The sequence below is a fragment of the Lipotes vexillifer genome, unplaced genomic scaffold (assembly GCF_000442215.2).
Source record: "Lipotes vexillifer unplaced genomic scaffold, Lipotes_vexillifer_v1.1 scaffold1762, whole genome shotgun sequence".
Taxonomy (NCBI): Eukaryota; Metazoa; Chordata; class Mammalia; order Artiodactyla; family Lipotidae; genus Lipotes; species Lipotes vexillifer.
Window position 1 is genome coordinate 346,389 of NW_006787493.1, and position 20,054 is coordinate 366,442.

General features: G+C 38.3%; 1 protein-coding gene across 1 annotated transcript in view; it reads left to right on the plus strand.

Annotated features, from left to right (window-relative positions):
- The first annotated feature begins 10,718 nt into the window (after positions 1–10,718).
- Positions 10,719–20,054, plus strand: part of PSMA1 (proteasome 20S subunit alpha 1) — a 12,354-nt gene continuing 3,018 nt past the window's right edge. Inside the window, exons 1-8 of the mRNA XM_007460215.1 lie at positions 10,719–10,866; positions 12,181–12,225; positions 12,685–12,786; positions 12,907–13,010; positions 14,899–14,987; positions 15,611–15,681; positions 15,800–15,929; positions 17,164–17,243. Coding sequence (XP_007460277.1) covers positions 10,864–10,866; positions 12,181–12,225; positions 12,685–12,786; positions 12,907–13,010; positions 14,899–14,987; positions 15,611–15,681; positions 15,800–15,929; positions 17,164–17,243 — 624 coding nt within the window. The 5' untranslated portion in view covers positions 10,719–10,863. The remainder of the gene's footprint in view (positions 10,867–12,180; positions 12,226–12,684; positions 12,787–12,906; positions 13,011–14,898; positions 14,988–15,610; positions 15,682–15,799; positions 15,930–17,163; positions 17,244–20,054) is intronic.

Sequence of the window (20,054 nt, forward strand, 5' to 3'; positions counted from 1 at the left end):
CTGAAGAGAGACAAGGTCGTGGCACAGAAGACAACCTTCTGCATTTGAGAGCCAGGCAAATGCAGAGAAGCAAGTAGTAAAGCTGAAACCAGGGGAGTGAAGGTCTGAACGGAGCTAGGCGGATGGAGAGGGTCAAGGAAAGGATTTTGGTTCTGAAGCCACAAACCGGAAGCAGGTGCCAGAGTGCCCTTTTATGTCAGCTGTTGAGAGCAGTTCTGCTGCTCGGAGGAGCCACCCAGCACTCCAGGCTAAACGCTGCAAAGCAACAGATATATCAGATCTATTTTTATTCTTTTATATACTTTATTTTCATCTCAGTACTCCATGGTTTTTTTATCCTTTCATTCTTCCTTTTGTGGGTTCCTGTTTTGTTTTTGTTTTTTAAAAAATTTTACAATTTTATTTATTTTTTTATACAGCAGGTTCTTATTAGTCATCAATTTTATACACATCAGTGTATACATGTCAATCCCAATCTCCCAGTTCATCACACACCCCCCACCCCTCCTGCCACTTCCCCCCTTGGTGTCCATACGTTTGTTCTCTACATCTGTGTCTCTATTTCTGCCCTGCAAACCGGTTTGTGGGTTCCTGTTTTTAAACTCCATTCTCTACAGCTCTAGGCTCCTTTTCAGACTTTTTAATTTTGTTTTCTTTAAGAGTGTTGTAAAAACTAGCACTTTTGCTGTTTTTGTTTTTGTTTTTGTTTTTCTTTGTTCATGTAGTCTGATCTGGAAACCAGGACTTTATGTTGGCCTGGATTTCTCAGGTCTCTAATCAACTCTGTGGAAAGTGGAATAGCTTGGCAACAGGCATAATAATAATAATTAAAAATAACAGTAAGCACAGAACTAAGAAATGAGATTCAAAAATAAGAAGGAAAGTGACATAGGCTTTCATCTGAAAATATCTATTCTGGCCAACAGAGAAGCACACTTACAAATCAGTTAATTACATCTCTCTAGGTAGAGAAAAGCAAAACCATAGGGAAATTCTACCTTCAAGTGTAAAGTTTGCTTTGTGTATTACCTTCTGGTGAAATTCCCAAACCTTTGAAAACCCAAGATGAAAACAATGGCTGCCACTAGAAAGACTTCCCAGGATACTTTTAAAACAGAGTAGGTTTGTTTTTCTGGTACAACTTCAGAGAAGTTCTCACTTAAATCCATGCATGGTCATTTTATATCTCCCATTTACGCATGCTTGTTTGCGAACTTAAGTCTAGTGAACGAGTTACTTTAAAAAATACTTTTTGAAATTACCCCCACCCTAAACAGCAGGACTGCTGTGTGTATACTAATGCTCTGGAAAGGCACAAGTCAGGTATTGGGTGTAGGCACAGGACAAACCGCATGGTCTGCCTTGGCAGCCCTGTCCTCACCTGCAGGCTGCCCACACACACACTGTCTTCCAAACGGTGCTCCTCTGATGCCAGTTGGCTGACTGAGCTACTGTGGGAGGGAGCCTATGGGAGGAGAGGGAGGAGGGGATGTGGATAAAAATTTTATAAACTAAACTTCAAGCTGAAAACTTGATTTACCCTTTCAGTCCAATTCACATTAGAAGTCCCATCTTTTCTTAAAAATCTTGGACACTGAAGAGTTAAAAGGGTATGGAAGCTGGTGTAGCCTGGGGCTGTCATCCAAGGCCAGCAGCAGGAAGGGTTTGGCTCTGGCTAGGCTACAGACAGGCCATCTGGATGCAGGGAAGGCCTAGAATGCCAGAAGCAGCTTTTCTTTTTTGGTGTTCGGCTTCATTAAGTTCAGCCTGGGGAGAGTCTCTTTGGTTTAAGACCCAAACTGAGAGTCTTCTTTGAACAGGGATTTGATATTTTGAATTTTATATAAAACAAACACCCACTACATATACTCTTTCAGCAAAGAAGGTCATGAAAAGCAACGTCCTCGATTAAACATATTTTAAAAAGGGTGTAGACCAGATTCACTAGACTTATAAATACATAGAAGCTATGTGTAGTCTTTAAATAACTTTGCTAGGAATAGATAAATCTGGGTAGGTTATCTGAGAAAAAAAAATTCTATTTTTTATATAGTACCACTCTGTGACTCTTATGAAGAACTCTTTCATTGTTTTTCCTATAGTTCACTTGGAAAAGCAGTTTCACCACACTGAAATTGCTTTTAGGTCTTTAAAATTATTTTCTTTCTTCATTTTTATTTTCTATTTAATTATATAACATTTGGCATAACGTTAACGTGGGCCAATTGTAATTCCTTTCACAGGAAATTTTTCTTTATTAAAATTGAGAAAAACAAAACTCTGCAGGGAAATTATAGCAACTTCCTACTCTATATCACTCATGAACATACACTTTGTTTGGAAACCACCCTCTTTAAGAGATATGATCTATTCTTCCCTAGCTATAGCAGTCTGTGTTGGATTTGTATGTGTTATTCTTAACAATGAAAGGAAAAGGTGAATGTAAATTCACTTGGACAAAACAAAGCAGGAAAGAGAATATTATCCTTAAGAGAATTCTTACCTTAAGGAAAAGAAAACGCACGTATCTTTCTGGGTGGGGAAGGTGAAGGGGGGAAGGGATGGGTGGGGATTTTTTCTCTCCAAGGCATTAATTGCCACCTAGCAGCAGAGGAGGGAATTGCGCACATAACTTTGGACTTCAACTCTAGAAAATATTGGTGTTAAAGGGCACATTACTTTTATTATGATCTAAGGAATTACTAGCCTACTGGTAGACTAGGGATTGACTTTTTTTCTCTCTTGTAGTGAGGAAAGAAAAAGAACTATAACAAGTGAAAAATTTTGCCTTATTTATAAGAATGCTCTTTCCACCCTAAAATGTCTCTATTCTTTTGTTTCTCAATGGTTACCCTTGCCACCTCAGCAACAGGCCAAAGGAAAAGAAATTCTGAAGCCACTCTGACACCAAAAAAAGGCTGGCTTTGGCCCATTAAAGGAAGAAATGCCTGTTTTTAATATAGAAAGTAGTTTTCCAAACAATCTCAGAGTTATATCTATGAAAATGAGATCAGAATATATTTTATTTTGTTAGGACAATAAGACGCCATCTATTTTGAAAATTAAAAGACTTTTTTTTATAAAGGATGAAATAATTTCCAGATCAAATGATTATTCAAATGTGTTAAAGAAGGGTGTCCTTATTTCAAACTTCACCAACAATGTTTTTATTTTTGTAGCAGTCTGTCATACTGAATGCCAAAACTTTAAAGGAGAGTCTCTATAATTGTGTTTCATAGATCTTGGCAGCTAAATAAAAATACCTAAAAATTTTCAAAAGAGATTAATGCAAAATTAAACAGTTAAGAGGACTTCAAAAGCTAACAAGTTGAAAAACCTCTCGGCTTTACTCTTGGCTAAAAGTGTATCTTATTTAAGGTATTAGATATGGGGGGGAGGGTGTGGTTCACTGTATACTTCCAATTTGTCACTTTTTATCCAAATAAATAACAGGCATTGCCACTATGCTGATTATATGAGCATATTATCACTAAGGAAGTCAGCAACATTTTGGAAGGCAAATGCTGGTTTTAAAAGTGGTAATAATAGTAGGTAATATTTACTGACTATTTACCATGTGCCAGGCAGTGTGCTAAGCACTTTAAATGAGAAATTCACTTATCACAATAATCATAAAAGATACTGGTCAAATATGATCTCAATTTTACAGGTTTAAGCAACAAGAACAAGAACAACAACAAAACAAAGGTTCAGAAAGGTGAAAAAAGTCATCGAAAGTCTCAGAGCTTGTAAGTCGCTAGGCTTAAATACAAACCCAGTTCTGTCTTAAAAGTGGAATGCCCCAGCTTTCAGTTCTTGGAACTCTCTCCTATCTATTCTCACTCCAATCTCATGGCTCTCAATAAATCTTCTACGATGATGACCCCCAATTTTGGATCTCCATCCTGGACCTCTCCACTAAACTCCAACTCATATGCCAACTTACTACTCCGTATCTCCATTAGAATGTCTAAGATACATCCCAAACTTGAAATATACAAAACCATATCCATCATCTTTCCCCCCAAACCTACTCCTCCCATCTCTCCTTTGTCACATTTCATTGCAACTTTTTTCTTCCATTTGCTCAGGCCAAAAACGTTAGCCATTTTGAAACTTCTCTTTCTCTTACATGTCACATCCAATCCATTAGCAAAGCACTGTTGGCTCTGTCTTCAAAATATACCCAGAATCCAACTACTTTCTACAATCTCACCATTACAACTCTGGTCCAAGCCATTGTCATCTCTCACTTAGATTACTGTAGGCTTGATCTTGTTAAACTCCTTGGCCCCCTATAGTTTGTTCTCAACACAGTGTCAGGATAATCTTTTACAAAGTCAGTCCTGAAATGTCTCTGTTCAAAACCCTCTAGTAGCTTTCTGTCTCACTCAGAGTCAAAGTCCTTATTGTGGCCTAAAGGCCCTATATTATCTGCAGCCCCCAAACCACTTCCTTTCTGATTTCATCCCATACCACTCTTCCTCAGGAATTTTTGTCTGTTTTGTTTACTGAGGTATTCTCAGCATCTTAGTAATAATGCTTGGCATACAGTAAGGTAATCAACAAATATTTGTTGAATTAAAGAGAAATATCTGACTCGAAAACCTTTCCTTTTCATCATTCCCTTCTATGAATATATTGGTGGCTTTGTGAGTTGAAGGTGATTGGCTGGATTATTCACAGTGGCTCTTGTATCAGAGCCCCACTTGTAGACAGATAGAAGAAACATTTTGATCTCTTGGGGTTTTAATGGCTTTAGGCTCCTTTAAGCATGATTTAAAGATTTGGCTCAGGGTACATCCTGATTCTTAACCAGCAGTTGCAAACTTGATCAGTAAGGGTATTTTGCAGAAAGAATAGGCCAGAAAAGTGGCACTACTCTGTTTAAAGACCATTGTTAGTCACTTCAGGATTTTTTAGAATTAAATAAAAATAAATTCGAATAAGAGCCAAGTTGAAACTTTCCTATGCACATGTAACATTTATTGTTACTCAACTATCTAGATGACATTCTGTAATAATTTCTTAATTTCTGGAAAAAAAAAAGCATTTCTCAACAACTCAAGTATGCCAATGGCTTTTGTACAGGCCTGTCTTTTGGTCACACACACTGAGGAGGAAAATTATCTTATATACTTTAGATAGAATTCTAAAGTGTTAATCTTCCAAATTATGTCTATTAATTTCAATTTGCTCTATCCCAAGCTTTAGCTCTTACCCAAAGAGAATCTTAGCTTCTGAGTATCTATTTAAAAAAAATAAAAAGGTTGTAGTGGATACAGATAAGGCTACCTTTAGAGTGAGCTATCTAAAGGCTATCAAATGTTGGTTAAATAAATTATGATACATTCTTATGATGGAATACCTTACGGTTATACAGACATTTAAAAGCATGTGACATGAAGAAATGTTTGTGGTGTAATGTTTAAATTAAAAAGCAGGTTAAAAATAAGCATATATAATTGGATACAAATTTTTGTGGCCGTTTATTTTGTTGAGATACTAATTCTATGTTTTCTCCTATCTCCCTGCTTCTTGATCCCATTCAAGCAGGTATCCAGACCTCATATTCCTCTAAGGCAAAAAGCAAAAGCTGCATGGAGACAAATATAGGCCTCCCTATATTGTGAAATAAGAAGGGGAAAAAAAAGAAAGGAATGCCTTTGAGGATGACGTGGAAGAGAGATTCCTCAGGATTTAGGAGATGGAAGCCCATAAGTTGAGTGAACATCTAAGACTCCTGTCTTGCTCTGTGACAAAACCTCAGAGAGGAAGGCTGCACCTGGGTACAGGGGGTGCCGAATTCACTCACTTGATTCCGGATTCTTGAGTTTTCAGGGTGGTAAGAAATATTGGAGTCCTCAGACCTGAAGGGAAGATGGCACAAAAGGGAATTTCAGCAGTAAATCAATGTGGACAGACGACCAAATAATTTGAGGTAATTCCAGGTATTTCCACAATGATTAAGGCCCTAGAAACTTTGTACAATCCTGGATGGAGAGGAAATGCTCAGTAATAACTGAGATTGACTTTCCCACCAACATGGCAGGATGGGAACTCAGGGGTAGATTCATGTTGATCAAAAGAAATGCAATATTTCTTTCTATGGAATGAGTCACACCCCACAATATGCATATGCACACAAAGACAATATACTACATATTATAAATATTGGAAAATGTACTGTCAGGATAATTTTCCTCCCTTCTTTGATAGATATTATTGTAGGGGGAAAATGACTAAATTTCTAATAGTAATTTTCTCTACCTAGTGGATTATATGGGATTATTTTTCATACTGTCTGCATTTGAAAAAAATTTAAATAAATGTATATTCCTCTTATAACTGGAAAAATATAAAACCAACTGTAAGCTGACTTCTTTCCTATATATTTGAACAGGTAGAAACAGGAAAGGGCATATATCATTTTAGGTTCTATTTTCTAGCTATTTCAGAGCCACCAATATTAATGTGCCTAGAAGTATAATATAAACTAAACTTCAAGAAAAGATAACAGATTTTTCTCACATTAAAAAAACTGGTGTATACCTCCTGCACCCTGTAAAAACTGAAAATATTTTTGTATCTGTCAGGGTCCCAGCAAGAAACAGATGGCACACTCAAAAGGGGCAACTGAAGAGAATATAATCAGAATGTGAGGAGGGAAACAGCAAGAGATGATGCAGTGTATTTATTACCCCAACCTGGCCAACGTGGAGGGAGAGAGGGTAATAAATACACTAATCTCTGTCTCCTACTGCCTTTTGATCTCCTGCTAGTGCTCTCCATCAGCTGAGCTCAACCAGAAGCCAGAGGGGAAGGGAACTTGCTGATGTAACCTCTAAAGGGTGATGCAGATCTATAGGGGAAGCAGAGAATATCTGGCACAGTGACATTATAGTACAAGTAAATCTGTCATTTTGCCATAAATATTTCCAAATTTAAAGATTTCTACTAGAAGAGTACTATAAACAGAGTTTTGTACTTTAATCTTTGAATTGGAATATCTGTAATATATTTGGAATTATTACTACTGCTAAAGTACTCTTACTCATTCACGAATTCTAAACTTTATTGAGTACCTAGCTTGTATGATACATTAGATATATATATTATACAAACAAATATAGCACAGTCCCTGTCCTCCAGGGGCTTGATTTACTAGATGGAGACAAACTGTAAATAAATAAGTACTATTGTTTTATGTGTGTAGCAGGATGTTAAAATGGGACTTTCTGTCTCAGTTTTGGCTGAGGTTCTAAGGAAAGTAAAGTGCCAACTATTCCCACATTCCACAGTAAAGTGGAAGACCACCAAAATTAGAAATTAAAAAACAGAGGGGGGGTGCTTTTGCCACTTTTAACTGTCTACCCATTTCCTCACTTCATGCCTAGGGAGAGAGGCTTTAATGGAAATTAGATATAGGACCCCTAAGCTGGGCGTCACGGTGGTGGATTAGTGTCTGGCTTATATCTGAGGAACTCATTGATTCAATACTTATAGAGCACTTATTAAGTATAGGCACTATTCTAGGCACAGGTGACTACAGAGGTGAACTAAATAGATGAAAATCCTCTGCCTTCATAGAACTAACATTCTAGTGGAATCTAGGCAGCAAGAAATTTTGGTTGGCTCACTGTGAAGATGAGTTTTCAATTTTGTCAAAGTCTATACTCCCATAGATGTGAGGCAAAGCCATTCCGTGGGTGTTTCTTTCGGTCAGATATGGGCTACTGGCGAGGATCAAGTGGAAGTGTGAGGAGACCTCCACAGAAAGAAGCTGGAGGTGTATACAACAGATGCTAGTAACTGACACTGAACCTTAGATGAGATGACATATTTGCCCAAGTGCAAGTGAGGGACTTTACATTTGCTCACTGGGGATGGAAGTGTTTCCAAAGAATGCATAAAGTAACGAGTCAAGTGTAAACACCTGCTGATCTCAGCGAGCATCAACAGAACTGTACTAGCCACGATAAGAACTCTCTTGCCCTTTCCTCTATTTCATCTGGGGAGAAGTAAGGCCACCGAGTTGGTGGTGGTGGTGGGAGGGGGCATGAAGAGAGATTTTAGGCTGGGACATAGAGAAGAAGTCAACCATTCCCGTTTCACCATGGCAGGCTCAAGCTGGTAGAGGAGGGAAGGGGCTTTTCTATTATCTGCCAGTTATTATTATGCTGGACTTACTAACTACTGATCTGAGGCTACTGAATTGCCTAGTTAACTTTTTTTTTACTTGAATGTCAGAAGAGTCATGATATTTGTGCCATATTTCATTCACAGAACAGGGAAGAAATAACTCCACAGGATGGGTTTTAACATGTGGTGGGAAAGTTTTGTGCAATTGCACCCTACACATCTCATTTGGCAGGGAGCTCCTACAAATCAATGAGAAAATGATTAACAAAATAATAAATTGAGAAGAGGAATGAAATGGCAATTCACAAAAGTAACATAAACAGCCAATAAATATATAAAAAGATTTTTTTACTAGTAATCAAAAAATATAACTAAAATTAAAGCAAGAGTTTTGTTTTTTTTTTTCTGCCTATCAACTTGAGGAAGGTAAAAAGTTAGTACACTATCCAGTATTGGTGAAGGTATAAAGAAAGTGGACTCTCAGGCACTCTAGAAAATATACTGATATAGCTTTTCTTTTTTTTTTTTTTTTTTTTTTTGCTACTTAGCCATATTTATCATGATTTAAATTGTGGGTTCCCTTTGGACCTGCAATTCTATTTCCATGAATTCATCATAAGGAGGTAATCAGGAAAGTACACAAAATGTGTGCATGTACAAGAATATTCATTATAGTTTTGTTCTTTTTGGTTTTGGGGTTTTTTTTTTTTGCGGTACGCAGGCCTCTCACTATTGTGGCCTCTCCCGTTGCGGAGCACAGGCTCCGGACGCGCAGGCTCAGTGGCCATGGCTCACGGGCCCAGCCGCTTCGCAGCATGTGGGATCTTCCTGGGCCGGGGCACGAACCCGTGTCCCCTGCATCGGCAGGTGGACTCTCAACCACTGCGCCACCAGGGAAGCCCTATAGTATTTTTATAATAGCAAAAACTTAGAAATAATCTAATTGCCCACCCATAGTTAAGTAAATTATTCTATTTCCACACAACTGAATACTACACAACTATTTTAAATAATATAGATTATTACTTATGGACATGTAAAGATGGCCACAAATTTTTATGTCTAGTATAAAACAGCTTAATATGATTTTACTTTTAAAAAAGATATATTTATTATATATATGTGTGTGAGGCACATAATATAGAGAGATATGTAGAAAAGAACTATCAAAATGTTTATGTGCTATATAATCATTTTAAATGATCATTTATTTAATCATTCATTTAACACTATTTATTAAGCTCTTAATATGTGCCAGGCATTATGCTAGGTGCTGTGAAAACAAAAGAAAACAATCTGTTAATTCAATCTGCTAAACTAATAGTGATTTTGAAAAATGACAACAAGCAGTACTGGTGAGTTTAAGAAGGGGAGCACTCTCATATATTACTGTTGAGAATATATTTTGGTAAAACATTTCTGGAAAGCAATTTAGCACTTTTTATGAAAGACTTAGAAATACCCATTTCATTTGACCCTACAATTCCATTTTCAGGAACTTATTCTAAAGGAGTATAGATGTACACACAAAAAATATGTCAAGCAGCTCATAAATGAGTTGCTTGGGAGAGGGGTAACCTAAATATTAAACAATGGAGATTTGGATAAAGTATCATATGTTCACAATGCAGAATACTAGGGAGTCACATTGTCCAAATGTCCAAAATATACAGTGACAAGGTTTAAAAAGAAGAGCGTGGTACTAAACTGCTCGGAACTTGAGCAAATCACTTAAATGATCTGAGTCTCTTACTTCATCTGCAAAGCTTAGATACTTAAGGACCCTCTCAACTCTTACCTTTCCTGAGTCTAGGTACTCATCCTTTCTTCTTTATAAAGAAAATAAGTCATCATTGGCAGTCGGTAAATGTTAGGTTGGCAGCGTATTGCAGAGCTGTCCTAAACTATTTCATTTGGGGATTTACTAAAAGATTGCTCACAAAAGAGAAAATACGTGTCTTGTAAGAAAATGTCCACCTTTTTCCTTAGTAGCCTAATCTTTCAGGCATCGTGCTTGATTCTGAGGGCACAGAAAGACATTAGTGCCCTCGAAGAGTTCAAAGTTTCTTGGGCAGAAGGAACCAATAAAGACGTTAAAGAGTGATAAATGACAACAAAGCCTTGAAAGATGAGTTCTCCAAGGAGTAGGGAAAAGGATTCCAAAGTAGAAAGAAAAACATGTCTACAAACAAGATACTCCAGGAAGAGTATTGTTCACACAGAGAAACGAACCATTATTTGTGGCCTTTCTTGCAGTCTCCTTCTTCTCACACTACACAACACCCCACATCTCTGTGGACGCTGAAGGAGAGGTTGAGCCGCACACTCGCTCACCCGGAGTCTCAGGTGCATCTGGCCTGGTCGGTGAGAAACTGGCGGGAATCTGCAACACACAGGTAACTTCACTGAGGACCCAAGAAGGGCGACTTGGTAGTGGCTGCCTAGCAGCTCTTAGCTCCCGCGGGGACACCTGTCCCGGGGTTTCCCGCCAATCTCAATTCCTCCTGCTTCCCAGGCCCCGCCCACTCCCGAGCTGGCTGAGCGCTTTGAGGGCGGGGGAGCGAGGGAAGCCTATCGACATCTCTGGAATAGACTGCTCTACCCTGCGCCACCGCCTTCAAAGTCCCGCAGACTTCTCTGTAGATCGCCTAGCGGAAGTTTAGGCAGCGCTGCTCCGTCCGCGGGTTTTCAGGAGGCCGAAGCCAGCCTCGCGCCGGAACCATGGTGAGTTGGATTCCGAGCTCAGGCTGGGTTTGGGCAGGGGTCCGCTGGCTGGGGGTTGGCGAGCCGCCTCACCTGTCATCCTTAGAGCGGCCCGAGGCCACGGGACATGGAAACCTTAGCCGAGGGGAGGGTTCAGGCAGTGATTCAGCATCTCCGGCCTGGCCGGGAGAGGGGAGGTCGGTAGTCGGTGTGGCCTTTTCCCGGGGTTTGTTTCGCTTTCCACCGGGCCTTGAGCAGTACCTCCTCGGACTACTAGCCGAGTTCGCCCCTCAGTTTCCTTCAGTCGAGTAGATTCCGAGCGGTCCACAGAGGCCCCTAGTGCTCTGTGTGGGAGAAAGGGAAAATGGGGACTTGAGATCTGCCTGTACTGCCAAGTGCGGACTTGACCCCAGAATTTGGGTTCCTGGACCGCGTTCATTTTCCAGGTGGGTCCCTCTGTAATCTCTCCCTCAGAGCTCGATCAGAAAAGGCCCTTTTCAATCACTTTGTCCAGTCACCGAGTTTTACAAATGAGTGAACCGAAGCTGATAGAAGTGATGGAATCAGGGTTACAATATAGGGCTCAGGGCTTGCAGACCTATGTCTGCCATTCCAGCCTTCAGCTTGCTCACCCCCATGATTAGTCTCCCAAGTACTGTGCTGGTGGACTTGTTCTAATACCGTCCTTAAAGCAGTAATGGGTCTGTCGCTGTGGCTATTTGTGTCCGCTTCTAACTTCCGGGGGACATTCTTGTGTTCATTCATTCAGTATGAATGTTTCAAAAGCACTGTTTTAAGCACAGTGAAGGTTCAAAGATAAATCAGACATGTCCCTAATTGTAATATAAAGTAGAAAGGGACGTGTAGATAAAGAACTGGTGGGAGTATGTTTTGGGATTTGGGGAGAAAAGATGGAGAAGACTTTAGGAGGTAGACATTTGAGCTAGTTTAGGGAAAAGTAATGCTTTTGACCATTTATTAAGGTCTGGTATAAGGGAAGGCCATAAACAAAGATAGGAAGGAAAGTGGACACATAGAAACTTTAGTAATTGACTGAACCTAAAGCGGGTGCTATGGACAGTGTTAGAATTGGAAGATAGGTTGGGAGGATAAGTCCCATCTAGATTTGCTCTCCCCTACCCAACTAGCTCCTTGTAAATGTAAAACTGGTTTGCAGCTGAGTACAGTAGTAATCTTCCAATGAGGTTGCAATAACAGTCTTTTGTTAATGTTAGATGAAAACAGATGGAAGAACATTTTTTAATGATAGAGCTTGTTAAGATTTGGGATTTGTAATGTTCTCGTATTGATAAGTCTTTTTTCATTTACTTTCAGTTTCGCAACCAGTACGACAATGATGTCACTGTTTGGAGCCCTCAGGTAAAATGTTTTATACTATTTCTTTGAAGTGGTTTTTGGTGGCTGCAATGTGTTTAGAAACTTATGGGATTGTGGGCAGTGAGAAAATGGAATATAATCACTTTAGACTTTTCTGAAACCTAAATGTATGATAAAAGTAAGTTTCCTAGTTTTTTTGTTTGTTTGTTTTTTATTTATTTATTTATTTTGGCTGAGCTGGGTCCTAGCTGCGGCATGCAGGATCTTTTTAGTCACGGCATGCGGACTCTTAGTTGCAGCACGCATGAAGGATCTAGTTCCCCAACCAGGGATCGAACCCGGGCCCCCTGCATTGGAGTTTTACCCACTGGACCATCAGGGAAGTCCCAAGTTTCCTAGTTTAACTGTGTTCACCTGATTTTGGGGATCTCTAATTTTAAATATATAAGAGGGTCTTGTAATATGACTCTAAGGTATGTTGGTTTTTTTTTTTTGTTTTAGGGCAGGATTCATCAAATTGAATATGCAATGGAAGCTGTCAAACAAGGTTCAGCCACAGTTGGTCTTAAATCAAAAACCCATGCAGTGTTGGTTGCGTTGAAGGTAAGTAAAGCAGTAAATATATCTTCTTCCTTTAGAAAACAACTGTCAAATGTAACTTTCACTATATAGATAATAAAATTGTAAACTTGTTTTTCTGTCTTAAATAATGTCTCTATTCAGAGAGCACAGTCAGAACTTGCAGCTCATCAGAAAAAAATTCTCCATGTTGATAACCATATTGGTATCTCAATTGCGGGACTTACTGCTGATGCTAGATTGTTATGGTGAGTATGATTGTGGAAAACAAAAGAAACGTCCCTTTGATTCATAATTGATTACATTTCTAGAAAAGATCCAGTTATTTTAAGAAGTTGTCTGCCAGAGTGCTTATAAGTTAAGATCATGAATACCTTAATGGATTTGGAGTCAGTTACTAAGTATTCCATTTCTTGATCACTGCAGTATTAATTAATAGAATTAATCATATTAATATTAACGCTTTTGAGAAGTCATTGAATAATGTGTTACTTGATAACTCAGTATATATTGTTTGATATCAGGTCTGAGAAGAGCTTGACACTTTTGTCAGGTTTCTAAGGATCAGCTGAACTACTCTTGCTTTCTTTAACACATCAGTATTCATTTGACATTTATTTTTTGCAAAGCTCGATACTGGGTACTGCAGGGTATACAAAAGTGAATCAGACATAGATCTCATTTTCTAGGAACTTAAAATCTAGTAGAATATCTGTAATACAAGGTAGAAAGTGGAGAGTAACAGGTATATTTCTGTGAGAGACCAGAGGAGAAAAAGATTATTTCTAGTTGAGGGGCATTGTGTAAATGAAGAGGTGGGGCTTTGGAATCACACAGTCTTTAGTCCCCACTTTTAGCACTTAGTCTGATATTGATCTAGTTACTTAAACTCTCAATTTTTTGTGTGTTTTTTCTAAGGTTACTGATAAATAGCCTAATATGTAGAACACTTAACACAGTGACTTTTGGTGTGTGTGTTGGGAGGTGGGAGGTAGTCAGCCAAAAGTAATCTCTTAAGTCTGTGATTTAATTAGGAAAGAAGGAATAAAAACAATAAGGGCAAATAATAACGTTTAAAATTTTTAAGTTATCTGGCAAGCCCTCCTGCTCTCTTAGGTCAGCAGTATAGTGACGGCATTATTAGTGACGGTTTCTTTTAGCTGTTGAAAATGTAATATATGTTGTGCCATCAAACATTTTATTTAACCCAATCTGTCCAAAATATTGTCGTGCCACATGTAATCAGTGTAAAAACTTTATTAATGAGATGTTTTACGTTATTTTTTTTGTACTAAGTCTTTGAAATTTCATGTATATTTTGTACTTATGGTACATCTCAATTCAGACTAGCCACTTTTTCAGTGCTCACTAGTCACATGTGATTAGTACCTGCCATATTGGGCAATGCAGTTTTAGACAGCCCTGGGAAATGGACTTAAATGAAAGTAGAGAACAAGTATCTTGGTTCCTGCAGCCAACATTTGATCATCAGATGTGACATACACGTAAACTAGACAAAGCAGCATGAAAGAAAAGTACATATCCATTTCTTGTTTATTCTCTTGGCTTTAATAGTTAGGCATGAATTTCCTTTTCCCCTGTGTTATACTTGCTTGAATCTTGTCAGGTTTAAGAGTGAGACTCAACAGTCTAGTGTCTGGTGTCTCCTTTAGAGTGCTGCTTATGGATAGAAGTAACGTTGGCAGGACATGTTAACAGTGCCGTACTATGGATTCTATTTCTTGTATTTGTTCTATTGGGGAAATTTTCATCAGCTTTCAAGAAAAAAAGCACTGTCTTGTTGACAGTGGGAAGGGTAAGAGAAGAGACATTGCTCTTTTTCTCTTGCTCAGCCTTTTCTTCTCTATTCTATAAAGTGCTCTGAGACAAAGGTTATCTAGAACTAAGGAACATTTTAGTCATAAACATAGTAAGATTGTGAAAACTTTAAGGTTAGTCATTTAAAATTTAGAAGGAAGTGTTGGTATAAAAATGCATCCTTGTGGCCATGTCTTTGTGGTTCCCTTGTATGGATGTAATTCATGTAAATGTCTGGAAGAAAGCAAAAAGAAATGAAATTATTTAGAATAACTCTCTGTGATTTGAAATTACTAATATTTCTTGTTTGTTTTTTAGTAATTTTATGCGCCAGGAGTGTTTGGATTCCAGATTTGTATTTGACAGACCTCTTCCTGTGTCTCGTCTTGTATCTCTAATTGGAAGCAGTATCCTTTTTATTTATGCATTTATTTTAGCATTTATGGATGTGGACTTTAAAGGGTTTTGATACTTTATCCTTATGCTACTTATTAGGAATATGATAATATATAACATGGGTAAGATTGTGAAAACTTTAAAGTTAGTCACTTTTCAATAGCGGAATGTTTAAAATTTTTAGAATGAGAGTTGTAGGAAGTTTTACCATGGAAGAATGGGTCTAAATAAGAAATTGGGCTGCTCTTTTATCAGCTCTTATAGATAAGCAATTAATATTTTCCAGATACAGATAAGCCAAATTTCAGAAAAACTAAGCATCATCTTTAGAGGAGATTTAAAATTTTTTATTGGTGGTTCTAGGTGTTCCCAAAAAATCCTTGCCCCTTATATCCAAAATGAATGAGATTCTTTACATCAGAGAAAGTCATTTTGGTAGCACTCACTTTGGATTTGGTGGATAGCCAAACATTTTTTAATACTAAGCCAAATAAATATTTCTCTTTTATTTTCTTCTTCTTGTGGTGGATTATGCAGCAGTTAAGAAACCAGAGTTCTTTGTTAATAATGTTTAATTTGAAAATAAAGATAGTACTTTATACCTTGTTAGAACAGGCTCTTTAACTAGTTTAAGAAACTCAGATACCAACACAAAGATATGGCCGGAGACCATATGGTGTTGGGCTGCTTATTGCTGGTTATGATGTAAGTTCGTAGAGTATTGTTATATTTTAATGATTTTTTAAAAACTGACCATAAGTTTTCTAATTTTTAGCTCAATCAAAGTCAGGAATTATGTAGTGTATTTTTCTTCTCTTTGTAGGATATGGGCCCTCACATTTTCCAAACTTGTCCATCTGCTAACTATTTTGACTGCAGAGCTATGTCCATTGGAGCCCGTTCTCAGTCAGCTCGTACTTACTTGGAGAGACATATGTCAGAGTTTATGGAGTGTAAGTGATTTATTTTTCATGTCCCCTCCAGTCTTTATGTAGTGAATAAATATAGTATTCTAAATGAAGAAAAATATCTGCTTTACAGAAAGAATTTTTAAAAAGATTAAGCCCATGAAGTGTATATTATTTCTGTCACACATACTAGCTTTTACTTTCTCTGGCTACCACAGTAATTTGAATCATCAGTAGAACTTTTCCAAAATATAAATATGTGTCCCTGACCTTGAAGATTCTTGATTCAGTTGGTCTGAAGTAAGCGTGCCCCAGCCAGAGTTGAGGGCTACTGTACTAGCTACCAGTTGTAAGTTCTGTTTACAACTTTTAGTTTTCTGAGATTCTTATTTTTAGCCACAGACATTCTGCATTAAGTAGTCCATAAATAAATAAGAAGTCAGTGTAGCTGTGGGAAAGAAAGGTAAAAGATGTAAGGTGTGGTGATAGGGCAGGTTTTTGAGTAGTTTGCTTATGCAAGGCTCTTGGATTTTAACACATGCTTTTTATGCATCTGTTGGGGTAATCATATGTTTTTTTTCCCCCCTGTATTCTATTGTGGTGTATTGCATTGCTTTTGAACATTAAACCAGCTTTGCATTCCTGGGATAAATCCTTCTTGGTCATGGTGTATAATATAAATTATATATGTATATATGTGTGTGTGTATATGTGTATATATATATATATATATATATATATATATATTGTTTATATAAACATAAATGTTGCTGGATTCAGTTTGCTGGTATTTTGTTGAGGTTTTTTGTGTATATGTTCATAAGGGATATTAATCTGTAGTTTTACTTTCTTGTGGTATCCTTGTGTAGTTTTGGCATCAGGGCCAAAACTACACAAGGATAGTTGTACTGGCCACATACAAGGAGTTGGAGGCTCCTTTTATAAAGAGCAAATACAGTGGTGAGCATTCCACAGAATACATTATGTGAAACTTTGAGCTGTATCATTTGTGAATCAGGATTTTGATTTAACTTATAGCATAAGAAAAGGGTAAATTCAGTAACAAAAATCATGTATCCTCTCATTAAATAAAATAATAGCAATCTAATAATAGATTATTAAAAGATTATATGGCCAAACTTTAGACTTTTGGGTTTTTGTATTATGATGTATTTAGTATGTGACTAAAACCATGATTTCAGACTATAGGGCCGACAAATAAAAGAAGCCTAGCATGAAAATGGAATTAAGAAATAATTGTTAATCTATTATATTTTAGGCAATTTGAATGAACTGGTTAAGCATGGTCTGCGTGCCTTACGGGAGACACTTCCTGCAGAACAGGACCTAACTACAAAGGTAAATATCACATTTCCCAATTGTAGATACTAACATTACGGTTTAATCATTTATCACATAAATGTAAGTAATAGAGAAGTTTGTGTACTTACAGTTCTTCAATTTGCGAGTTGGTTGCCTTGGCTCATTCTCTCACTTTAAGATGTTCACTAAAAGGGACTGATTTTGAAATGATTTTTAAACATTTCTTTTTGGTATAAAGCAATAAAAGCAGTATATCTGAGGTATAATATTCTTCATTTCTTCAAGTGGTAGGAATATCATCATATTTTTAATTCAGTTAACAAATATGTACGTTGAGCACTTACCACATGTAGGCAGTAGGCGTTGAGAATATATAGTAAACATAACAAACATCTTGGCATTTTTGGGACATACATCCAAGTGGGGGAAGAGAGACAGTATACCCACAAGTAAATTATATAGGATATTAGAAGGTGATAAATGCTATAGAAAAAATAAAACAGGTTAAGAGGAGTAAGAGTGACCAATAGGGTGTAGGAAGGAGGTGTGGTGGGTATAATTTAAAATAGAGTGGTCAGGGATGGCCTCACTGAGAAAGTGAAATTTGAGGGAAAGATCTAAAGGAGGTGAGTGAGTGAGCTATGCAGATATCTAGATCAGTATTCTTCCAGGGAGTATAATTACAAAGCCTTGAGTCCAGAATGTCCCTAGTGTTCGAAGCAAGGAGGCCGGTAGTGTCAGAGTCAGTGATCAAGAGGAAGAGAAGGAATGAAGTCAGAGAGATAATGGAGGCCAGATTGCGTATGTCCTATAAACCATTGTAGATGCTTTGGATTTTACTCCCAGTGGGCTGTTAGAGTTTGAACAGAGGAATACCATGGCTTGATTTAGGTTTTAAAAGAGTCACTCTGGTTGCTGTTCTGAGAACAGATTGTAGTGGGGACATGGGTGGAAATAGTTTCAAGGTTGTTATAGTAATTCAGGTGAGAGATTGTGGTGGATTAGAGCAGAGTCGTAAGAGTTGGAGATCATGAGAAGTAGTTCAGTTTTGCTTATGTTTTGAAATTAGAACCAAAAAGGTTTGCTAACAAATTGGTTGTGGGGTGTGAGCTTAAAAAAATAAATCGGGGGGCTTCCCTGGTGGCGCAGTGGTTGGGAGTCCGCCTGCCGATGCAGGGGACACGGGTTCGTGCCCTGGTCTGGGAGGATCGCACATGCCGCGGAGTGGCTGGGCCCGTGAGCCATGGCCGCTGAGCCTGCGCATCCGGAGCCTGTGCTCCGCAACGGGAGAGGCCACGACAGTGAGAGGCCCGCGTACCGCAAAAAAAAAAAAAGAAAAATCAGGTTTTTGGCCCGATGAGAGGAAGGAGAGATTTATGATTTACTGAGATGGATAAGACAGTTAGAGAACAGGTTTTGGGGTAGGGTTGTGGAGGAAGATCAGGCGGTTAGTTTAGGACTTAACAGGATTTGAAGTGTCTCTTGTTTGTCCATTTGGTGATAAAGAATAAACAGGTATCAGATGTTCACCCCCTAGAGTTTGGTGGAGAATGGTCTATCCTAGAGTTACAAATGTTGGAGTATTTGTGTAGAAATGGCATTTAGAGACTGGCCTGGATTAGATTTCTAAAAGAATTGAATAGTTAGACAAGAGGCTTGAAGACTTAGTTAAGGGCACTCTACCCTTTAGAGGTTGGGAGGTGAGTAGGAATCAGCAAAAAGGACTGAGAAAGGTGATGAGGAAGGTCAGAGGAAAACTTGGAAAATGAGGCATCCTTAAAAGCAAATGAAGAAACTGCAGTCATCCCTTGGAATCTGGGGAGGGATTTGTTCCAGGGCCCCCACCTTGGATACAAAATCTGCGGATGCTCAAGTCCCTTATATAAAACAGCATAGTATTTGCATCTTAACCTACGCACATCCTCCTGTGTACTTGAAATCACCTCTACATTACTTATAATACCTAATACAATGTAAATGGCATGTAAATAGTTGTAATTGCAATGTAAACAGTTGCCAGTGCATAGCAAATTAAAGTTTTGCTTTTCTGAACTTTCTGGAATTTTTTTTTTCCCGAATATTTTTTGTTTTGCTTTTTTTTTTTTTTTTTTTTTTTTTTGCGGCACCCGGGCCTCTCCCCGTTTTGGCCTCTCCCGTTGCGGAGCACAGGCTCCGGACACGCAGGCTCAACGGCCATGGCTCACAGCCCTAGCCGCTCCGCGGCATGTGGGATCTTCCCAGACCCCTGCATCAGACTCTCAACCACTGCGCCACCAGGGAAGCCCCCGAATATTTTTGATCCATGGTTGGTTGAATCTGAGGATGCAGAACCCACAGATAGAGGGGCCGACTATCTTTCAAAGAGGAGAGAATGAAAAATTGCCAATAGACCATGGAAGATGTGGACTGAGAATTAACCATTAGATTAGCAGTGATGTCTCTGGGACTTGACTAGACAATCTTAATGGAACAGTGGGGTAAAAGCCTGATAGGAAAGGAGTCAGGAGAAAATGAGAGGAGAGAAATTGGAGACAGCTCTTTGGAAGAGATTTTCTGTTGTGGGTCCAGAGAAATAGGGTGGTGGCTGGAAGAGAATGTAGTGAAAAAAGGGTTTTTTGTTGTTTTGGTTTTTTAAGATGGGAGAGATTACAGCAGGTTTGCTGCATGGGTATAAGAATAATCCAGTATCAAGAAAAATAGTTATATAAGATAAAAATGAGAAAAACTGCTAGACCAATTACCTTGAACAGCACACAGGTGGAAAGGTAGGCCTTAGAGAGGAAATTGGGCTATTCATTCCCAGTAACAGGAAGGGAGAGAATCTAGGGACATAGATACAGGAAAGAG